Source organism: Ailuropoda melanoleuca, chromosome 1 (assembly GCF_002007445.2).
Source record: "Ailuropoda melanoleuca isolate Jingjing chromosome 1, ASM200744v2, whole genome shotgun sequence".
Lineage (NCBI taxonomy): Eukaryota > Metazoa > Chordata > Mammalia > Carnivora > Ursidae > Ailuropoda > Ailuropoda melanoleuca.
Genome location: NC_048218.1, coordinates 128,118,414 through 128,143,478, shown reverse-complemented (window position 1 = coordinate 128,143,478; position 25,065 = coordinate 128,118,414). Strand labels below are relative to the sequence as shown.

Below are 25,065 nucleotides of genomic sequence, written 5' to 3'. Positions count from 1 at the left end.
TTCATACAGAATTAGCAAAGCAACAAGACTGGACAAAGTCACTGTACCATATGCAAGTGCTACGACTTAATCTTTAAGCAAGGGGACGCTGAGCTGAAAGAAAAATTGCACTTTATCTGTGGATCTCTGGTACTATTCATGATTTCTGTCTGTAATCTTCTGGGCTCCTCAATTCATTATTTATGTTATCTAAATGGTCAAGTGGGTTTTGCTTTAGTAAAAATGAACATGCTTATAAAAGAAAAAGAAAGATCCACTTAATACAATATTAAGTCAGTTAGACTGCCAACCTATCTTCAGTCCATTTACCTTGAATTATAAGCTTAAATAAAATCCTTCTTTAGCTTTATAAGCATTTTTGTGAAAAGTATTCTAAGTCAGAGAGAACATAATTCTTCTGAGTAGGACAGAAGGAAGAATTTGTAGAAAATACAAGAAGATGCTCAAACCGTTCTGAAGAATTCTAAATAATTTAAAGCCCATTTTTAATAAAAGCACCAACTTATATTGAAGGGGCTATAATGGAGATTGTTCTTGTTGGTTTATATGCAGTTTTGGTTTTCAATGGCTATGTGTAAGATTCTTTGCTACTATTTCCCTGGAACAAGGAAGCCAATATAAAATTGTTGTATTGAGTTTATATTGCCTTTTACTTGTCCCCCTGCCCCACTGGATAACACTCAATATTAAGAAAGACATACTGAGTCAGTTGTAAGTGTAATCCAGTAAGCAAGCAGTGCCGTTAAAACATATAACTAAGACTTTGAATTTTGGTGTCTCTATAGTAAGTCATCTATCAGAGATGAAGCCATGGCTAATATCGGAAAACCACTGTCTTACTCAAATTTTTTTTTCTATAATCTTAGATGAGCTGTTTTTTTAAAAAATATATTTATTGGAAGAGCTTCTTCAGAGCAAATTCATAAAGCAGTTATCTTAATAGGATATGGGTGGTAGTAGAAGAGGGTTGTTAGCAATGGAAGTTGGAGGGAGAGACTCCTCTCTCTCTAACCATTGAAAAAGTCAGTGACACCAAATACGGGTAAGCCAATTTGACCTCAGGCTGAGTCCTGTTTGCCCTCCAAGCATCTTTTCTATATCTTGCCAGGGTATTGGAATTCTGAGCATTCCATCATGCACAGTATTTGCCACTAGTTGCTTTTAATTTTTAAGTAGAGGAAGACGTTTCACAAAAAAGATGTCTGTCCCCTGGTGGAGGATACCCACATGGAGAAGTACAGTTGGAAATATTTTTTGAAACTTTAAAAAAGAAATTTTATTTGTTTTCTATTATGATACCAGCATTCTCATTATTGAAAAATTGGAAAATAAAAAGGTAGGAAAAAGTCGACCATAACCACACTCTCCTGGAGGCAGGCACAATTAATATTTTAGTTTATTTATTTCTAATATTTTTTGTATGTATATTTCCAAATAGTTGTGGTAATAATATATAGATGGTTTATACTCTTCGTTTACTTCCATTAGTAATGTACACATTTTCCAGGATATAACTAACTCTTTATAAATGAGCCACACAATATTTTGTTATATATATATACCAAACTGTAGTCATTTTCCTATTTTTGAATTCAAAATATAATAATAAATAGTTACACTATTTAGCATACTTATGGGCCTGAGGAATTAAATCATCAATTCCCTAATGCTCCTGGATGTGCTCTCGAGCACAGGTAACTCCAAGCTATGCTTCTTGAGGTGTCAGAGCTCTGCTCTTACTTCACAGAAACTCCTAGATCATCAGGACTGACTTGCGGCCAATGGTGACCAGATGAACCACTGAGGAAGGTCCATGGGGAACACCGACAAGGTTGACAACATGGGCATCTAAACATTTCAGTGCCAGCAACCTCCTCTAATACCTTCCACAGAGAAATCCTATCACGGGCTACTGTTGTGCCAAGCTGCCAGAAATTAAATCACTTTGGAAGGATTCGGATTTCATTCTCTTTTTCTCTGTGACCTCAGCAAAGATTCTATCCTGGAAGGGAAGCCAGTGGTTGTGCTCTGGATGCTCACACGGACAGCTGGTTTTTGGAGGGGGAGGTGGGTGGCTCCGAACCAACTCAAGAATGGCAGAACCCAAAGCAAAGATGGTGTGTAAATGGGCTGCACATTAAATTTCTGTGAAGGAGTTCCAGGACAATACAGCACTTACTTTTTTGTTAGTTGAAATTTTACTGCTTATATTTTTAAAGTATAAAAACAATTTGCTTCAAGAAAAAGTGGTGTTAGAACCCAGGCCCAAAGCAAACCAGAACAAATAAGATATAATCTATGTTCTTTGAACAGTTTGCAACAAGATTACTCAGATCCATTTTAGCACTTCCACGGTTTTAAAATATATCCAATTATCATTTTAACTAATATGGTCTTTTTTCTTAATGACACTTCATTGGTTTATTTAGATAATCCAATTTAGGTTTCATTGGCCGATTCAACTTTGTTTGTGTTTCTTCTATGTCTCATTAATTAATTTGAGTATAATTTTCCTTTGAGCACCACGTTCCTCATATCCCATTACTAACCATAATTATAGTTGGAATGAAAGCTAATTCCTAAGTTTTTTGATTGCTTATTATGTGCTATCATTGTGGCAAGTGTTCTACATATACAGTTGCATAAAATATCCCCTTTTAGCCCTTTTAGTGCTTAAATTTGGATTCTATTTTATCTGATTCGAATTTTCTGATTTTAATATGCCTCCTTCTTTTGTTGTAGTTGCCTGGTATATTTGTTTCTCTTCTTTGAGTTTTAATTTCTTGTGTTATTGTAAATAATAACTTACTTTTAAAAACTTACTTTGAAAATCTCATTTAATAAATGAATATAACTCAAATTTATTGGGTCACTGATATGTTTGAAAATCTCATTTAATAAATAAAACTCAGTTAAATTTATTGGGTTACTGATATGTTTAGATTGATTCCTGACCAATTGTTTTCTGTTTTCTATTTTACCCTGTTTTTTATTGTTTCCTTTTGTTACTTTCCTGGCATGTATGAGACTCAGTCCTCTGTGTCCCATGTAACCCTGATGCTTCAGAAGTTATATGGCCTCTATCTGGCTAATCTAATTTTTCAACACACATATTTACACTTAAAGTTTTCTATTAACATTATTATTATTATTATTAACATTAAGAGTTATCCCAGATCCATATCCTCATTCCAAGCAAGCTAGGAACTCTGGTAGTATTTTACTTCCTTACTCTTCTTTTCTTCTTGTCACTTTCCCTCTGTACTTCTCAAGTTGAGGTCATTTGGGCTTTAATTTCAAATTTTTATTAAAACTTTTTAATAATCAATACTTATTTAGACTGAACTATAGGCTTTACTTTTTTCTTTGATCACTACTCTTTCTTGAATCTATCATATTTCTCTTGGATTAATTTCCAGGAACATATCTCCTAGTAATTCTTTCACAGTGGGTTTGGGGGATAGTAAATTTTCTGAACTCTGTGTGTCTGAAAAGGTTTCCCCCCCCCCAATGAAGTATAATTGACATACAATATCCTATTAGTTTCAGGTGTAGATCACAGTGATTTAATTTTTTCTGATAGCTTATTAATGTACGGAAATGCAACAGATTTCTATATGTCAATTTCATATCCTGCAACATAATTAATTTATTAGTTCTAACAGTTTTTTGGTGGAGTCTTTAGGTTCTCTCTATATAAATTATCATGTCACCTGCAAACAATGACAGTTTTACATCTTCCTTTCTAATTTGGATTATTTTATTTCTTTTTCTTGTCAAATTACTGTGGCTAAGACTTCCAATACTATGTTTCATGAAAGAGATGAGAGCTGACATACTTTCCTTGTTCCTGATCTTACAGGAAAAGCTGTCAGCTTTTCAACCTTGGGTATGATGGTAAGCTGTGGGTTTGTCATATATGGCCTTTATTACATTCAAGTATGTTTCCTCTATATCTTTGTTAAGAGTTTTTGCTATACATGGATGTTGAATTTTGTCAAATGCTTTTCTGCATCTATTAAGATGAATATATGATTTTTATCCTTGGTTTGTTAATGTAATGTATCATGTTGACTGATGTGAGGATGTTGAACCATCCTTACACTCCTGGAATTAATCTTTCTTACTTGATCATGGTGTATGATCATATTAGTGTTGTCAAACTCAGCTTGCTAATTTTTTTTTTTTTGAGGATTTTTGCATCTGTGATCCTTAGGGATACTGGCCTGTAATTCTTTTTCTTTCTTTCTTTTTCTTTCTTTCTTTCTTTCTTTCTTTCTTTCTTTCTTTCTTTCTTTCTTTCTTTCTTTCTTTCGGCTTCCTGTGGTTTTGGTGTCAGGGTAACATTGGCCTCATAAAATGAGTTTGGAAGTGTTCCTTTCTCTTCAATATTTTGGAATAATTTGAGAATGATAGGTATTATTTTTTAAATGTTTGGTAGAATTCGCCTGTGAAGCTCTCTGGTTCTGGACTTTTATTTGTTGAAAGTTTTATTATTAATTCAATTTCATTACTTGTAATTAGTCTATTTAGATTTTCTATTTGTTTGTGATTCAGCCTTGGAAGACTGTGTGTTTCTAGGAATTTATCCATTTCTTCTAAGTTTTCCAATTTGTTGGCATGTAACTATAAGTAGTTGCTTATGATCATTTGTATTTCTGTGATGTCAGTTTTAGCTTTTCCTTTTTCATTTCTGATTTTATTTATTTGGCTCCTCTCTTTTTATCTTGATGAGTCTGGCTAGAGGTTTACTGATTTTGTTTATCTTTTCAAAGAACCAGCTTTTAGTTTCATTGATCTTTTCTGTGTGTGTGTTTTTTTTGTCTCTTTCATTTATTTCTACTCTGATCTTTATTATTTCTTCCTTCTACTAAATTGGGCTTTGTTCTTTTTCTAGTTCTTTAGGTATAAAGTTGGATTACTTATTTGGGACTCTTCTTGTTTCTTAAAGTAAGCTGCCACACTATGAACTTCCTTCTTAGAACTGCTTTTGCTGGATCACATAGTTTCAAAGTATTTTTTTTTAAATTTTCTCTTTGATTCCTTCATTGACCTATTGGTTGTTTAATAAATGTTTTGTCTCCGTGTGTTTGTTTTTTTTGGTTTTGTTCTTGTAGTTGATTTCTAGTTTCATATTGTTACAGTTAGAATAGATGCTTGATATGATTTCAGTCTTCTTGAATTTACTGAGACTTGTTTTGTGGTCTAACATATGATCCATCCTGGTGAATGTCCCATGTATATTTGAAAAGAGTGGGTGTTCTGCAGTTTATGGATGAAATATTCTTTATATTCAGTCCATCTGGTCTAATGTGTTGTTTAAGGTCAATGTTTCCCTATTGATTTTCTGTCTGAATGACCTATCCATTGAGGTAAGTGGGGTATTAATGTCTCATACTATTATTGTATTGCTGTCAATCACTCCCTTTATGTCTGTTAATATTTGGTTTATATATTTAGGTGCTGCCATGTTGGGTGTATAAATATTTACAAATGTTATATCCTCTTTTGGATTGACCCTTTTGTCATTATATAATCTTCTTTGCCTTTTGTTACAGTCTGTTTTAAAGTTTACTTTATCTGAAATGAGTATTGGTACTCCAGCTTTCATTTCCATTTGCATGGAATATCTTTTTCCATCCCTTCACTTTCAGTCTGTATGTGTCTCTATATCTGGAGTCTCTTGTAGACAGAATATAAAAGGGTGTTATCTTTTTAACCACTCAGTCATTGTATGTCTTTTGACTGGAGCATTTAGTCCATTTTCATTTAAAGTAATTATTGGTAGGTATGTACTTATTGTCATTTTGTTATTTGTTTTCTGGTTGTTTTTGTAGTTCTTCTCTGTTCCTTTCTTCTTCTGTTGGTCTCTTCCTTTGTGGTTTCACTGTTTTCTTTAGTGTTATGCTTGGGTTCCATTCTCTTTATTTTTTGTGTTTCTATTGTAGATTTCTGATTATGTACAAAAAAACACATGGTTACCATGAGGTTCATATATATTTATAGGAATAAAAAGTGTTTTGTTTTTTCCTAATGCTTGTATGATAACTGACTGGAGAAGAATTTTATGTTCCAAATAACTTTTTCAGAACTAGATAACTTTGTTTTTTTAAAACTTATGCTTAGTGCTTCCAAGATAAGTAGTATGAATCTCACCTAGAAGCTTTTAGGATTTCTTCTTTTATCAGTGTTCTGAAGTTTCTTCCTGATGCTTTAGGACTGGATATGTTCCCATTCATCTTGCTAAACATTTCCTTCACAGGAATTACATCTTTTCTTTCTTCTTTCCTTCAATAATATCTTTGAATATTTCATTCCATATATTCTCTCTGACTTCTCTTTTTGGAATTCCTATTTTTTAACATTAGAAGAGCCAATTCCCTCCTATACTTTACATCTTTTTTCTTATATCCAGTGACCCTAAGTTTTGGGTAGACTTCAAGACTCCAATTTGTAGCTCATTAATTTGCTCTTCAGCTATGCCTATGCTGATATTTAGTGGAGGAAAAAAAACGCATTAAATTTGTTTCAACAATCATATATTTTCGTTTCTCACATCTCTATGCTTCCTCATAATATGTATTTTAATTTCTCAAATGCAGTACACACTTTTATCCCTTTGAGGTTATTAATTATGCTTCTTATAAAATCTCCATTTGTTTATTCTACTACTTCTATTTTCTCAGACCTTAGTTCTTTAGTTTGATGATTTTTAAATGGAATTGATTTTCCTCAGATTTGTTGATTCTAGATCATTTGCTTAAATTTGTATCTGTTATTATTATGGCTACTGATGGTGGCAGATGGGCCTTAAGGTGGGACTACCATGAGGGGGGTCTCTGTTCCCCCTTGAGGTTTCCAGTCACCTGGATTGTCCTGCTTCTCCATTCCAAATGTCCACATTCATTGCTTAAACAGAAGCCTCTACTTGGAAGTAGGTGTACTGAGGGACACACCTACTTGGCAATCCCTATAGCAGTACCTCGGAGCCCCAAACTCATTCCTGTGTCCAGCATCTGTGTCCTGGAGCAGTGCCGAGACATCTTTTTTAGTGTCTTATTCAAACAGTATTTGGGCCTATAGCTCCCTCCTTCCATCAGATCTTCTCCTCTCTCTCTTTTTGTGTACAATCCTTTATAATTCCTGACCCAACTAAGGCACATTTTTTTTTTGTTTTATAGTGTCACTATAGATATGTTTGCTCATTTTCTGTAATTTCCAAGGATTTGGGGCAAGTGGAGATGACTAAAGCATGCTGCCTTGCTTCAATATTCTAATATTCATTATATTTGTGGAGTTCCTCTTTAACGTGAGCAGTGACAGCAGTAAGGTATTTGAATAATAAAAACATACAATGTTTGCATTTGGGATAAAAGAGAAGTATACAAAATCTATATGATAGCAGTGTGTTTTTCTACAAAGCTCTCTCCCACCTAAAAGCAGTCTCAGCTAGGTGAGATACAGTGGTTGCTAATTAAATGATGTGTTTGTAAGGTTAAGCCAAAGTTTAGAAAGATTCACATAAATTATCAGTGTATCCATTAAAGTTTCTCTCTTGCTGAAGTAACAGATGTGTCTTCTTTAGGAAAAAGAGAAAAAAAAAACCTTTACGATCCCACTTAAAAAAAAAACCTATCAACATTGGATTTAGGACAACTTTGAGATATGAGAGGCAAACAGCTCTTGCATACTTGTGATGTGAGATCAAATGGTTTGACTCAAATGGTAGGAAAACAGGAATCTTTGGGAAACCAGATTCCAAAAATAGTGGCTTTCCTTTTTCTTGACATTCATATGAAGTGTTTTGAAAGTATTAGAGAGGACTGCATACTCATTTTTTTCTTTCATAATTCTTACGGGAGAAAATCATAGTTAAGTGAAAATATTATATAGAGGTTAACAATTTAATTAATTTATTAAAAATATTTTTTATTTTTGAAAAAGTGACCTCAAAATTACAGAGCTCAATCAATTCAATCCGTTGCTCTTGAGCACAATGAGGATTTACTATCTACATTTTCTATTTCAGCAGGTGAGCCAATAATGATAAATTATCAGTGTGGGTGATGACTGAGTTGAAGAATGAGACAAATATTTAGTAAATCTGGCTTGTAAAACAAAACACATCAAGAATTTCACTACCAAATTCCTAATCTGTTTTTCTTTGTCAGCTCTTACCCTATGTAAAATATTTCACATTAATTTGATTTTGTGACAGGCTTTTTTCCCCCTGAAGCTATGATTAAAAATTATGACAACATTCTTTCCTGGACCAATAAAGCAACATTTGGGCGTGGGTGAATGGGATGCAGAGAGGGGACACACACACACACACACACACACACACACACACACTCATGGACTAAACCAGCATTTTTATCATCACGCAAACACAGGAAACACTAGATCCTCTCATTATCCTTTTATACCTTTATGATATAATGCCAAATTGGATAACTGGGCAACCAGCTGAGAGCATAAATGACATAAATCTGGGGGGTGTGGCCTGATATCTTAGGGGAAAAGCTGCAAAAAAACTTAAAGATGTAGTTGCTAGAATAATTTACTGCTTTTAGAACTTAGAGGAATTAATTGTATAGCAATTACAGTGGCACAGGTGCTTTTGTCAAGCACATTATTCTGTTATTGGAACAGAGATCTGCTGACAATGTCATGGTCCGAAAGTATTAGTCTCTTAACTGTGACCAAAACCCTGATACATCCTCAGTACTGAGAAGCGGCCAAAGAGCATAACTGAAACCACCTGAGTCACTGAGTGGATGGAATTTGTGCTGCTGTTCCTCTGTGTGTGTCTTAATTTTAGTTCTTTTTTAAAAGAATAAATACTTTTAGTTCCATCCTTGTTTTGGAGGATGAATGATTTGGTTTAGCCACAAATTCTCTCATACCATTAGTGCTCTGTGAAAACGGAATGTCTGCCCTGTTAATTGGAAAAATTTTTTGCAAGCTATGTCTCTGGACTAGTACACTAATTTTCCAAGATACGCTGGGTTTCTCCTAATATAAAATCAATTCCTTTCTAAGCTTAACTCGTGGTTTTCTGTTTGTTTGTACTAAATCTTCACTGATGTTACTAGCAGATTGCAGGATGGACCATTAATCCATCCAAAAAAGCTTTTCTTTTGTTCTTTTATAGACAAGCTTTTATGATACAATAAGGTGGGGAAAAAAAGGAAAAGAAAGCATTGTGGGATAGGGAATAGGTGGATATGAAAGCCATAATTAAAAATAAATTTTCTCTCTCCCCAAAAGAACAAGAGTGGTAACACTGAAGACTCTGAGGAAAGAGGTAGATCGATAGACAGGGATTTATGTGCGTATGAGAGTTATCCTACTGGAAACTAAATTTGTGTTTCTGTTTCTCTCTCTGCTTTAGTGGGATGGGGGCTGGGTATCACTGGGAATCATCTATGTCCTCAGGGGATGTGGGTCTCACTGAAGAGGATGGCTCGTCACTTCCACATGGATGGTATTAGCTTGGAGATATGAAGGACTGGAGGTCAATGAATCTCTTGTGTTTCAAGATTTGGGACTCTTTTGCAGGCAGTCAAGCTCTGTAACCAGGGAAGGGTTTTGAATTGGTCTTTCATATCCGGAATCAAAAAGGGAGAACTGATATCTGGTGATGTTCCTTATTTCCGAAATGTAGGTAAAGAAGCCTTCCTTGCATTGTCAAAATTCTGGACCCCACCAAAGCCCATTGGTTTGTAAGGAGAGTGGAATGAACCCTGTGTAGTGTAAGGGTTATGTGTAGTGTATGGGTGATGATGGCAGGCAGTCTGACTCTTGGGGAAATCCTGGAGATGGAACAGAGGAGCAGTAGTTGTTGGTCCCTCAAGGAGACACCGGAGCCACACTGGACATGGAATTTCAAGGGTGCCAGGAATTTCCAAGGAGAAGAACTTTATGGACTAAAGGCCTTGAGCATCCCTGCTAGGCTCTGAAGAAATGAGGTCCCTCAAAGTGTTAGCCTCTTTCAGAGGCACACCTGGTCTGCCCCACAGGCTGGACCTCCTTGAGGCAGGGCTAGGTCAGCCACAGCAGAAATCTAGCTTTCAATAATGAAAGACCCTGATGTAGCAGCAAAAGGTCACAGCAGCGGTGCAGCTTAGGCTACTGGTCAGGTTTCTGTCTTATTGGGTCTGAGTGCCATTCCCGGACAACACCAAAGAAGCAGAGAGTCCAACAGAGCCATGGCCTTCTTGTGCTCTGGGCACTTAGAAGTTCCATCCAGTTTTGATTTAATTAGTTGAGATCAGAGACACATGACTACCTCAAATGTTGTGTTTTGGAAAAGTTTCTCACTGTTAACACTTAAATTATTGTTATTTTATATTCATTATAAAATTTCATTTTATGTTAATTTCATTCATCTTCATCATATTCTTAGAAAACACACACTAAACAATAAAGACCTGGTGTTCTGATCACATGTGTTTATTGAAAAAAAAAATTTCTAGAGTTTCCTTTCCACTCACATTACCTTATGAATTTAGATTCTCCGAACCTATTAATTTTTTTCAATTTTAACTTCTAGGAAAATGCTGCTCAATTAGTAGGAAATACCTTAGGGATACAGGACCCAGAAGAAGGCACACAGCTCAGAATTGCCAGAAAATACTACTACCGAACCATTCTCATTGCTTTAGCTATCTTCTTCAACATCAGCCCATCTTCCTCCTTTAAAAATCTCTCAAAGGGGGTGACTGGGTAGCTCAGTCCGTCAAGCGTCTGCCTTCAGCTCAGGTCATGACCCCAGCATCCTGGGACCAAGTGCTGCGTCAGGCTCTGTGCTCAGCGGGGAGTCTGTTTCTCCCTTTCCCTCTCCCCCTGCTTGTGCTCTCTCTCTCAAATAAATAAATAAAGTCTTTTAAAAAAATCTCTCCAAGATAAATTTTACTCCCTAAACAATTTTTATAGATCAAAACTACATTCCACTGAAAATCAGGTAGCATCATCTATAAACCTCAGGCCCCAGGAAGATGACTGAAAGTCTCAATATAGTCATAGTGGAGTCTGTCTTCTATACACATTGAAAAAAACTTTTTCCCAGTAAAAGCCGAATAAACAAAGATGAGATATAAGTGCTTCAACTGCAGTTAAGAGATATTTGCAATTACATATTTTTAATACACATAAAAATAGTTGATTATTTAATAAAGAATGTTTAAGAGAAGTCTAACCATTTGTCCTGTCTATAAGAATAACTGGCTTTGGGGCACCTGGGTGGCTCAGTCAGCAGAAGCGTCTGACTCTTGATTTCGGCTCAGGTTGAGATCTCAGGGTCACGAGAGGGAGCCCCGTGTTGGGTTCTGCCCTCAGCATGGAGTCTACTTGAGATTCTTTCCCTCCCTCTGCCCCTTCTCCTACTTTCTCTTTCAAATAAATAAATAAATATTTTAAAAGAAGAATCAATATTGATTGAACTGTGCTTTTGCTATTTAATAATATGCATTTAAAATATGTCCAGGGGAATAAATATAGGTGCTATACGCAGCATGGGATAGCAATTACTTACCCTGTAGGCTGGCTTTCAAATTCTTCTGACCACTGCTCTTGAATATCCTCTGTAGAAAGATCTACATCCCGGGTGGTGGCGAAATTGAACTCACTGCCTTCATTTCCATGGAAATAAATGGAGTTCCCATCTGACTGACAGCTATGCTGTAGATGAAAAGAGAGCATGGGGTGGCTGTGGAATTGGTTCTGTAGCTGTGTCTGTCTTACTCATGTATAATTAGAGTTTTTAGAAAAGTCAGTATATTATTCCCTCTGTGATGGACGCTCAAATCAGAAGAGCTTGTTACCTTTTTTTGGTCTTGTTTAATTCAATTACAATTTCTTTCTAGCTTATTAAGTTATCACAAAAAAGGAGTCAAGAGGCCATTTGAGCTTTGCTATTTCAGCCTTCGGTAGGAAACAAGAATATTTTAATTGGAATAATTTCCCATCTTCACCCAGTCCTTGTCGTGGGAATTAAGTGTGATAATGACTTGTCATATATTTTCGATACTGTGCTTATGGGCTAAATCACACTGACCTTTTCAATATTCTATATATTTCTGGCTTGCCATTCAAGCCTTTCACAATTTGTCTGTGAATGGGATATGAGTCAAATAGCCAGCTATTCAAAACATGGAATATAGAAAAGGTCAAAGTAATCCCTGATATGATCGTATATTCTCGGCTACCTCTTGAATAAAAGTTTCTGGTGAGACCTAAGTAGTGCATGATGCCCTCAATGAAGAGCTGGGAAATCACAATCTTTGTTATTCTCCCCAAAAGCACTAGGTTTACAAAGAATAGAGAAAAATAGTTTCCTGTGATACTTCTTTTTTAACCTATATTTTTTCAGCTTAAAGTGAATAGTCAAAGGTACGATCGAACTCTGGAGCTGAGTAATCTGAATACTTTGTAAAAATATGTTTTTATTAACTAACTTTTGGTAGTAAGTCATATATACAGAAATACTAATAAAAGAAAGATCAAACGTCCTTTTAAGTGTCATATGCTCTTAAAATGAAATAGAAATGAAGAAAAATAATTGGACAGAAAATATCAGGCCCAGTGACTTTAAGTTGTGTAGAGCTGGGATCATGTCCATTTTATTTCTTGCTGTATAAACAATGTGTGGCTTATAGTAGAAATTAAAAAAATTGTTGAATAATTCAATAATGAATGAATGAACGATATGATTATGCCTTTTTAAGTGATCAATTATTTTTGTACAGAGAACTTACTATGTAGAAGGCATTAAGGAAGGTACTGGAGAGGGGTTTATAATGAAGTATAACAATACATAATCCTTGCTCTCAAAAAATCCCAGTCTCGTTGAGAGATATCAAAGATAGGTCTCAATGCTAGGCAGCAGATGGTAAGTGCTAATGAGTGAGAAAAGGTGAGAATCACTGTCCAGGGCTGGTCTAAATACATAGGCTTCATGGATGAACAGGTCTTCAACCTGTTTTAAAGGATGTGATAAAAATCCAAGTTGGATGACAAATATGAATGAACGACAAAGGTGATCAGTAGGCATAATTTTCAAAATTTGACTGGAGCCTGACCATAAAAAAAATCTTAAGTAGAAGTCTTAGAGATCTCTACAATATCCTGTTGACAGTGGTGTCCTAAAATAAGGGAGTGATGTATGCATAGAAATGTTTTACGACAATTAAGCTGGTTATGGCTGGTAAAATCAATTGAGGGAGGAATCAGAATATCATTTTAAAAGAGTAAATAAAGCTTCCAGAAGCTTCCAGAGAGTCAGCATGTGATCCTGGGGAGTCATTTCACAGCACTAACATAAGACATACCCACAGAGCCTGTCATCATCTTAGATACTACTGTAGCACGTGGCATGCATCACCTCCAGGGAATCTTCTTCACACCACAGTGAATACAAATTACTCAACAGATGCTAACTGAGCTCTATATGTGATCCATACCCCACACAAAGTATCAAAACTGGGGTTCAGTTTATTTAACGGTAAGTAGAAACTATCAAAAGGTGACAAACCCGAGGGTCCACTACTATTATCCTGTGAAGACTACAAAGGCTAACTAAAATAACAAAGATTACCTTCCTAATAAATCCACCAAACTCTAAGTAACGTTTTTTTACAATTATCTTCACATTCCGGAATCCTGATCAACTGTGGCCTAGGTGTACGTGGGATTAATATCAGAATGCTGATATCCGTGCAGATGACACATTTAGTCATTGTCTAAGGAAAAGCCATACATGAAATACCTATATGTGTGAAAACAGAACATTTAACTACAATTCAAAAGGACATATTTACATAATAAAAAGAGTGACTCACTTAACATGAAACCTTGGTCATTTCTGGCTAAATATCAATTTAATTATTTCAGTTTTGGTTCTGTGTGCCTCAGAATTGTTTGTTAATATTTTAAGACTGTGTTATAAATATTTTCCTATTCTCTCAAAATTTATATTTTTAAGATACTTGATATATATTTTAATTTAGTTGAGATGGAAAATTTATGTAAAAAAAGCCATTATAAAACTAGATATTGTTTAACTGAATATTGTTAAACTGATTTCAAAAAATTAAGATCAGTTGGTGTTTTAGAAAAATAGAAATAATTTTAAAGGATCTTTCTGTTAGTTATTTTGCTGTTACCAAATACATCAGATAGTTGAATAGATCATTTGTAATTGTATAATTATTGAAAATTATCTACCAAATATACATTTTTGACACTATGACTACAGAGCACCAGCATAGGAAACACAAGTAATATTTACCATATCAAGGATAAATAAAGCAATCTGAAAAAATACTAATACTCACCTTAATTGAATGTTAATCCAATTTTCATGCTAATATAATAGGATCTAAAAACTAGTAGGATCTGTCTTTGGTAAGTTTCCATAAAAGAGATAGTGGTATGGTTTTGGCATAGTTTTATTATTTCTATAGCGAAGGAGTTGTTCTTTAACAGCTTGTAGTAAAAGAATAATAATGCCAGATCTAAAGTCAAACAGACAGGGCAGTGGTTTAGAACAATCAGTGCTGGTCTTTCCACTGCAAATATCCTAATCCTGTCTGTCAGGTTTAAGGGACGATTTACAGTTAGCTCTCTTCTCCCTTCCCAAATAGGCCCACAGTCCTCTGGGTGTGGAGGGGAAAAGTACGGCTCTTTGAATATTGTCTTTTTCATAATCTTAGTGCTGCAACACAGTACCAAAAAAAGGTGGTGACATATGCAAAGTAAACAGTCACAGCTCAGCGAGAGATGGGGCTGTCATTCTCTGGGCAGCAGGGCCTGGGGATGAACAGAACACACACACACACACACACACACACACACACACACACACGGCAACGGATGGCTGCTCTACTCCCCACCATGCTAAGGAGATCAAGAGGCAACTTCTGCCTCTGCCTTTCTGAGTAGAAGCCAGAGTTTTCAAGGTTTGGAGTCAGGGTAATACGAACCAGCAGGGTCATATTGGGACTATAAAACAGGGGACAGTTGGTGTGAAACTGGAGTATTTCTGAGTCATCTGAGCAGGAACAGGCAGGAACAGGCCTACTGAGAGGTTGACTGTCTACAGGCCCTGTATTTAAGAATCCGGTGAAAGGCAGGGGGACAGTTGAGGGTTCTCAGTCTGAGGAGCCCTACATCAATTATAAGGTAAGTTAGAGCTCCCTGTGAATTCTGTTTAGGATTTGTCCCAGGGGCTCAAAATCTTAGAATGGGCCTGGTTTCCCAGATGCTCTCCAAACTCAGAACTTAACGCCCGAATGCATTTGGACGAGGCTAGAATCAGCTTGTTTGATACTGCATCTCTGTCTCTGGATGGGAACCCGTGGCCCCTGAAATCTACCTCAGTTAATTCAGCACTTACATGAATTGAGATGAAGGTTGGGAAAACAAAATCCTAGAAACCAAAGCCAATCAAGATGACAAGAAATGAAGACTCAGCTGCTATCCATCCTCAAAGAGTGTGAGGATTGGAATCAGAAGGCCTATTCCCATGCGTTTGCTCTACTTAATAGCTACTTGGTTTTGTATAAGTCAGTTAACTCCTGTAGGCCTCAGTTTCTCAGGCTATAGAATGACGTCAATAATATCTATTTCCTAGAGGTGCTGTTAGAAGCACAAGTTATATTACCCATGGAAGTGTATTTCTGAAACGTCTGAGTGCTATACAATAATCATTATTTTATTTCTGGATAGATAATTTTTTCCAAAAATAAAATGCTATAGTCCATACTCTTAGTAGTATGTGAAAGAGAAATAGAAACATGTGTAAATCTATTTTTAATTGTGTTTCTCATTAGAATAGTCATTAAAATTCTTCAGGTCAACTTAAAAACTTTAGTAAAATGTAAAAGAATATGTCCCACAATACCATATGGCAAAAATACTGCAAACGTTCATTCACATTTAGGGCAGATAGAAGCTTCAATCAGAACTTTAAAGGCCCTCCAAATTTTGGCAGATTACCAAAAATTCTCCAAGGACAGGAAAACTTAATAATGCAAGATGTCTGTTGCCACTTTTTTTTTTTTACAGACGAACTTGCATTGTGTAATATCAGTATACTATGTTAAAAATCCAAGCAAAATGTGCATTGAAAGTATGAAAAGAATTTCAGAAAACTGCTCTCAGTGATTTTTAATACCCAGCTGTTTTTGTTTAACTCATGTCATTTATATGTAATAACAATTAAAATCTAAACAAGTTCAAAAGACAGTTAAATGTCTAACTTTGTGAGATACACAAGTTCTTGATATGATAAAAACAAGAGTATTTTGGAATTCAGGAGTATTTTGAGTATACTAAAACTCTATCAAGTTTTTTTTTTGAGCAAATGATCATAAAATTTGATTTCCTGAGTTATAGCTTCTGACTGACTTATGGTGACTACATATCAAGTAACTAAGCATGTATTTGGGGCAAAATAAAGGTATAAATTCTGAAGATGGCTCTAAATGTTTCTATTTCTAGCTCTTCTAATGTGCATTAATTATAATTATTTTTACTTTGTGTCACTATTTTAGCACTGATCAATGACATATACTTTATAGTTCTAAGTACCAGAGATCTCCAATTTTAAAAATCCCTTAAATATAGTCCTTATTTGCTTCTATTTGTCAATCGAAAATATTTTCCTACTTTGCAGCTAAACGGGTTTCCTTTACTTGAAAAGCAGAACACAGTGTAGCTAAGTGACAAGAATTTGCCATTCAGAAAAGCATCAACAGGAAACATCCGTGCAAATTCCTCAATATAACAAGTCCTTGGCCACAATTCAGGATAGCATTTTTCTAAGGTTGCTCCCTGTCCTCTGCTGCAAATGTTAATGACTTCACCTCTGTACTTGGAATCGCCCCCCCATAGTTTAACTAGGTTTTCATCAAAGATGAACACTGAGGCACCTCTTAATATTATCTCCCTTGGGTCTAATGGCCCTGATGTTTCTTTCAGGCATGTGTAGCCTTACAATTTATTTTTTTGACGATATCCTTTTTGTTGGAATGAGTATATTGGGCATTTGGGCAATGCCAGCTTGCAGAGAGCTGGTGGCAGATGGAATGAAATCTGCCTGGTATGCCTTCCCCTCCACATGAGCAGAGAGCCATCCATTTCCTCCATTAAGGAGTTGTCACTCAGCCCACCCAGCTGGAAGACCATTTTTGATAGCCAAGCAGGCTGGTGGCAGACAATTCAGATACAAAGTGCACTTTAAAAGGAAGCTAAAACATCACTTGTAGGAAAATTGAAAATGCATGGCTTCCACCACAGCCAATGTTTTAATGACTGTAATATTTTAAGTGATTATTTTTGCCACTTCAGATTGCTCCTTAGAGAGGAGAGGTTTTTTAATTAAAATCTAGGCAATGCAAATAGATGAGATATGAGGAGCAGAGGAAAGAGAAATAAGATGAATAAAATTAATTAAAATGGCATTGTTGGCAGAGTCATAAATTAGCCAATATCTGGCTGGAAATAAGATATGTTGGTGGAGGAGTTTCTGGATTACATTGAGATGTGTGATTGAGTGTTTGGAAAATGACTGACTTATAGCCTACCTATCATTGTGTTTCCTAAGCCTTTCTCTGTGCTAGAGCTATTATCATATAGGAATACATATCTCCTACATCCCGGGTCAATGGTCTATAAATGTACAGACTTTCATGCTATATTTTAAAAAAAATCAAATTGGAAGAGAATGATTTCTCTCATGAGGCAAAATGAATTTCTGTCCTTTTCCACACATTCAATTTCTAGGTAATTTAATGCCAGTTAAAAAACTGAAAACTTGGCTATGAACACAGTCCAGGTGCAGGAGGGCTGAAGTGCATTTTCTCTAGTCGACACAATAGATTCAACCATGGTGAGTGAATTTGAGGGAGCTTAAAGAGTATTTTTTCTCATTATTTTCTGGATTCGTTGAGCATTCACATTTGAACCACTTTGTACCAAGATTCATAAAGATTCGATTTATGGTATATTTTGTGACAAGTGTATAATTACTTGGCAACAGTTATGACAACTCCAAAATGACAACAGTGACAGATTTGAATTGGAGTAATGAGAGTAAGAATAACAATGTAAAATTCCACGGGGCGGTTGTTAACCTTGTCTATGGAGATCAACTTGGCTTTCACAGGGTCTGAGGTTTTCGGACTTGCCTTCTCAAATTGAGGCTGAGGATGCCAGGTACAATGTGGGAGGCTATAAGAGACGGAGGAACGAAAGGGCTGACTTTCTAGTAAAACACACTTGGCTACAAAAGTCAAAACTGTTTGATCCTAGAGAAGCTATTTGGCCTCTCTGAGCCTCTGTCTTTGCATCTGTGAAATGGGAGTAATTGTGAAGATTAGATGGAGATACTGTAGGCCATGCCTCCTAAAGATTGGGGAATGTCAGGAAGTCGGTAAATGTTCATTGCCCCCATCTTCACTCATTCGCTTAACAAACCTTACTTCATTCATTCACTTAACAAACCTTACTTCATTCATTCGCTTAACAAACCTTCCTTCAGTGAGTGTCACTGGGCAGGTTACCATGCTATGTCCTGTGCTAGGCACAGAAATGATGAAAAATGTTATACGTTTTTGACGTTCATATAGAGCAAAATAAATCTCACTGAACATTGAGTTAATTAGTAAATGTGTCAGCTTCAGACCAAAAACAAACAAAAAAGGGTGCATCCGTTAGGGAGGCTCTGGCGATTTGTTTGACTAGTCACTTCAGTAGAATTTATCAAAATTATTTAATTCCGTGTTTTTGCCACCCTTGTCATGGTGATTTGGCTCAATTCCATGTTTCACTAATGCTATTTCACATTAATTACTGTACAAATAGGCAGCATTGGAGGGAAATTGTGAAAAGCACTACTTACGTTTAACCCTTCATCCCCAAAGTACGCTTATTAGCTTGACAAATTATATTCTGGCTCATTCTACAATATCATGCACCCACCTCTGGGGGGAAACATGACAATAAGAGCAATGAAATCCAAAGTGAAGAACATCCCAAGCAAAGGGAATTTAGGTAGACAGCATGCAATTAACCAGGCTGGAATCTGGCCAGAAAAATCATAGTTAACGTTCCGATTCTTAATGGAAAAAGACATGGGAACATGGACCGGCCACAAGTCTTACTGAGCTCAGGTTTATCCTCATTAGAAAGCCGGGACTCAAATCCCTCAAGTTACACACCAGATAGTTTCCAGTACAGCGCTTTGCAAAGCACATTTCTGAAAAGTGTATCTGATTTCCTCCTGTTTGTTCTTCTACTGTAAAAAATAAAATAAAATCATTGAATGGATCGTTGAAACCTTCTTCTGGGTGCTTAATCTCTGGAAGAAAAGTGGGGCATTTCAGTAGGTGAGTACTGACCTGCCAGGGGATTATATCCCCCAAATCCCACGTTTAAAAGTGAACTCTGCTTTGAGTGTGATCACCCCTTTCACCATTCATCTGAGGGTTTTTTTATTAGCCACAACCTGCATGAAGACTTTACATTTTCAGACAAATTAATTTACATGTTTTCATAATTGGGACATCATGACCTTTACTCTGCATTAACAGCTGCACAATTTATGACAAAAGTACCAGACAGACGACAGCAGACTCCAGAATGAAAGCTCCCATTCTTACTCAGGACTGGGTATCTGCCTAGCATCCACTGGGACAATGAATTTGGCAAATGCTTAATGTACAAGAGCTATAAGAAAATTAATAGACTCTCCTGTTCTGACTTAATGCTTCCCCTTAATGGGTTGTTGATTTACCTAATGGCTGTTGTCTTCATTAGGGCCTTTGGTGTTTGTTAAACAGGAAAATTGTTATTATTACTGCATATTTATCAACAGTAAGTGTAGTAAAGAGGAAGCAGTCTGCGGAAGTAGGAATAGAGAAAACAGAGTAATACAGAAAAATTAATAGCGAAAAGATTAACATACGACCCTTCTAAATTCTGTCTACTTAGTTATTCCAAATCCCTGGCCTAAATTTGAAAAACTTAATAAATTACTTTTTAGGAAATTCCTTTTAAATGGACTCTGAGAAACAAACTGAGGGCTTCAGAGGGGAGGAGGGTGGGGGAATGGGATAGACTGGTGATGGGTAGAAAGGAGGGCACGTATTGCATGGTGCACTGGGTGTTATAAGCAACTAATGAATTATCGAACTTTACATCAGAAACCAGGGATGTACTGTATGGTGACTAACATAATATAATAAAAAAATTAAAATAAAAAAAAATACATGTGATCAAATCACAGCCTATTCTAAAGGACAAACCTTCCTCACAGAATCTGTGACATTTAGCATTGATTTACTTCCCAACACGAGTTGACATAAATGTGTTGAAGGAATAATCTGGAATTCTTTGCTAGCCACACAATGAACTCGGGCAATAAAGAGAGAAAGATTAGCAGGTGCAGGCACAGCAATCAGAGTGGGAAGAGTTCTTAAAAATAAAAAATACACGGAATGGCACCTATCTCACAGTGATCTGCATTTAATCTGTGGGTCAATTCCAGAGTTGACAGAAGCCAGTGATTTATGCCTTTGCAAGCCGAGAGTAACCAGGCTAGCTGAGCAGATATTAACATTTATTAATGGTGACTGAGCAAACACATTCTCTCTCTCTCTCTCTCTCACATACACACACACACCCCAAAGAGTCATGAATGATTCATGCTGTCAAAATACAAATTTTTGGCTGCCACCAAAGATGAGAGTAAACAAAATGAAACACCTGCCGGACGAAGAGTCGTCTCCATCACATATTGCTCCATTTGGGAACCCTGCTTCATGGGGTACTATCAAAGGATGAGGAAAACAGAAAAAAAAACCACAAAAAACCAAAAAACCCAAACCCAAACACTTGCTCACAGCCCTTTGCTCATTGTTCGTCCCTGGGATCTCCTGGGAGTGCTCCACTGATCTTTGCGTCTCTTCTCTGACAGCGAGTTACGGAAAGCAGGCTGCTAGCTGCAGGAGCTCCAGACTGGCCCACCACAAACTTATATTTAGTGTTTTTCTTTGACCTTGAAATTAAGGATGTTCTCAGATCGTAGGATGTATGTTTGAGAAGCTGGAAAGAGATGGCTTTGATGGATTTGTCCAGATGTTTCACGAGTGACTAACGAAAATGGAGTGCTAAGCCTCCATTTACAGACACTCAGTGTGTATCGACTACAGATACAAAACTTGGATGATAAGGCTTTCCTCATAGTGCATTCATGACATGCCATCATGACTACTATTCCTATTATCGTTGTTACTATTATTTACCCTCATAGGGTTACTATTATTATTCATTATTATTTAGCATCCATGCTAGCGCAAGTGTCACTCCTGGATATGAGACTCCTACCCAAGGTGAAAAGCTGATCCTTGATACTCTAAGTCTTAACTGGAAAGGGCGAAAAAATGGATCCACTTCCCTTAAACCTTGATGGCAAAACCAAGACCACCGTAACAGGGCTGGAAACCAGAAGTTGCCCTAAGATGAATCGCTGCCCTGCTTCAGGCAGGAAGAACGTGCCTCCCGCTTTCAAATGTGGCACAGACACCCACACCCCCTGACCAAGGGACGCGCTCCCGCGGGGTGGGGTATGGCAGCCGTGGCAGCACTTGGCTATTCTAGCAACTGCGGATGAACCGGCAGAGCTCACTCCGTTTCTTCTGAATAGGAACGACGGACACAAATAATTCTTGATTCTTCTAGAAATCATATACAAAAGTTACAAAGGGTTAGGGTATTCTGTAAACGAAGGCAAGATCATCATAACCAGTAACTGAGACAGGTGATTCCAGACTGAGTAGGCTTCAGTCGGCTAGCCTCGTGAGCCCACGATCCGCTTACTCTGAGACATTGCTAATGAGGGTGGTGCTCTGGGGAGCTTTTTAACTTGCAGCACTGTGTTTATTGGCATTTAGAGCCCCACCTACTTGGTCATGAACAAAGGGCTGCTTAGGGATTTGCAGGAAATAAAACATCATGATGGTAATTAGAAGCATAAGAATGTGGTGTGCCTTTTCTTCCACATGGGCAAGTTTTCTGGAAACACATTGGAAGATGAGTCAGGCAAGGCCATGCACTCGTAAAGAGAATGGAGGAGAAACACAGAAGACTGAAGAGGAAGAACAGATTAATTCCATAACCTCTTGCAGCTCACCAACCCCAAATCAAAAAGCACAACAAATGGAAGGCCAGATTCTATATTAAAAGCCAGTACTGTTATCCATCTATTTTATGTTAATTACCTAAGAGCCAACAGATGGGAATGGCCTTCTACCAACCCAGGGCAGATTTAAACTGGTGACCTATAATTGCAATTCTCCAGATCACATCAACTCCTTCAGTTAATTACTCTATTTGGTCTTATATCATTCTGCCCTACTTGAGATAAACAAGAACAGACTCAGATGCAATGAATTAAATATCCCCAAAGAAACTGAACAAAAAAAATCTAGAGAAGACAAGGAGAAATACGCTCCTTGAATGTGAATCATTTTCATCTTTTCGATTCAAACTGACACCCTCAGACATTATTTTTGAGGTCATCAGCTAGGCAGTTTACATACTCACTACTTTCTATTCCCTTGTTTCATGAACAGTAGCATTAAAAAAATAATTTGTTGTTAATAATAGAAACTATTAATAATTCTGATTATATGAGTGGCATTGAAACTTAATTCCAGTGGAAACCATTTCTTATTTTGATTGCCAAAGGTTATATGTACGGGCAACACTTGTGTCCAACCTAATCATTTTAAGGCATTTGATTCTGATGTTACTCCAGTGACATATAAGAATGACATAAATTGTGAGGTCTCTATTTTTTCTATCCTGTTCTCCCCCACCTCATAATCACAGCTATTGGCTCCATCCTTTGCCTTTTACACATTTTCCTCTATGTTCACTTCCTTCTGGAGCCTAGTCTCAAAATTTCAATAAAGAGGACACATATTTATTAAACCCTTTCTATGTGCCAGGGACTGTTCTAAGGGTTTTATATGTATTTTCTTATTTAATTACCACAGCTTGGGGTGGGTACTATTATTATCCCTGTTACACAGATGAGGATACTGAGGAACTAAGAGATTAAATAAGTAGCCCCAAACTACATGGCTAATAAATGGTAAAGCCAAGATTTGAACCCCTGTAGTTAAGTCCATTTTCTTAACAGTTGTACTGTCTCCAGTTCCATTCACAATATTTTCAGCTGCCTTCAAGTGATCAGTGAATATGAAATTCATTTTCCTTCCTCATAAACTTGATCTTCTGGTTATTTTTTCCACCTTTTCATTCCACACTTAACAACAATCCATCACGTGCCAAACAATGGAGACTCAAAAATGGTTGAAACAGTCCCCGAGCTTAAGAAGCTGACCTTCTAACTCGGGAGACAGAAACATAAATGGAAAGCAAGGTTGTAAACGCTATCATAGAGGCATATGTCCCGTGTAAGAATATTGAAATGGAACTACTCCACGTTCTAAGGTAAGGGTGGGATGGACCAATTATAAGGACCTAGTGAAAGAGGTGGTAAAAGGGCTTAGTTACTCATGTTGCAGGGATACAAACTCAAAGTTGATGTGAGTAGGAAGCTGGGCAGCAGAGAAATGATTTCTTTAGAGAAGGCTGGTGGTGAACTATGTGTCCCACCCAGGACCTCATGAGGGGAGGAAGGTATCTTCTTCTTTCCTCAAGCCTGGTGCATTGGACTTCAAGGACAGCACTTGGATGGTATGCTGGATGGGCTTGGACTCATGCCTGAGGCTGCCTGGAGGATGGCCAGGTAGGAAGAGGGCTCTGCTTGGAAGTAACTACTCTCCTCTCAATCACGGATCCAAAGTGGATGTTTACTGGAGAGTACACTTGGGCCCATGGACACAAGAAACAGCCTAGTTTGTCTAAGATCCTGCCCCAAATGGCTCCCTGAAGAGGCAAGAAGTCCCCAGTGGAAACAGACCGTGGTCATTAACCCGAGGCCCCATGGCTAGAAGTGGAACCAGACATACGAGATGCATCAAAGAACAGCAGGTGAGAGATCCCCAGCATTAGTGAGGAGTGGGGAGATTTTCAAAGAGCCCAAAGGTAGACGGAAGAGAGAGCCAGCTTTGATTGCTTGCCAGGCCACCGGATCAGTAATTTCAGTTTATAACAATATCTGTGCCTCCCGCGTCTTCTGCTTCCTCCACACTGAGCCCTAGAGGGTTCAGAGGCTGAAATGCATGGGGTGGTGAGGAAGGAGAAGGAGCTGACCACTGCAGCAGACCTAAGCCGGGGGAGGGGAGAAGCTATGGATGAAGCTTGGAGCTTAGATGATTACGGAGAACAGATCATATCTGTTATTGAACTGGGACTGTTGAGAGAATAAAATGATCAGATGGCTTATTTGGTCTCTCAGCAGTCTTGGGACCTGCAAAGAGGACAGAGATAAAGAAGCTCTCAGAGTGAACCTGAATGGTCACTGGGGGAAACAAAGAGACCTGTTTTCCACAGCCAGTCTCCAACCCCAATTCCTGCTTATTCAACCCAACAGTTACACCAGAACAGAGAGGAGGAGACATGAACAATGCACAAAGTTCACACAGACAACGACTTAGGAACTGGGTCCTTAAGGAGGCCAGGGAATTACTAGGCAGAGAAAAAAGAAGGTGGAAAAGCATGTCTAAAGTGTAGGAGTGTGAAATTCTGTGTTGTGTTTGTGAGGCTGGAGCACAGCGGAGCAGGAGAGGAGGATGAAAGTTAGGAGGGGCCTGGACTAAGGAGCCTCGGATTATATGCAAGGCCCCCACGGGAAGCCTTCAGAGGCTTGAGTATGGAGGGAGCATGATGTGATCTCCGTGAAGGAATGATGCTGATGTTTTTGTTAGTGGCGTCCCTAACATGTGGTCCTTGCCTCTTAACACCCTTGTCCCAGGCAGTCTGGTGCCATGAGAGTGTTGGTTTCTCTTTCTTTAGCATCTCATCGTTGTTACACTATATTACCCCCTGCACAGGATACGCAAATGCCTCCTGCCTCCATAAGGAAAA

The 25,065-nt window shown here is 37.4% G+C and overlaps 1 protein-coding gene across 2 annotated transcripts in view; it reads right to left on the bottom strand.

The window, feature by feature from the left end:
• RELN (reelin) overlaps positions 1-25,065 on the bottom strand; it is a 489,518-nt gene that overhangs the window by 185,793 nt on the left and 278,660 nt on the right. For both annotated transcript variants that reach the window (XM_034666797.1, XM_034666804.1), the window contains exon 11: positions 11,540-11,685. In XM_034666797.1, the coding sequence (XP_034522688.1) occupies positions 11,540-11,685 (146 nt within the window). The remainder of the gene's footprint in view (positions 1-11,539; positions 11,686-25,065) is intronic.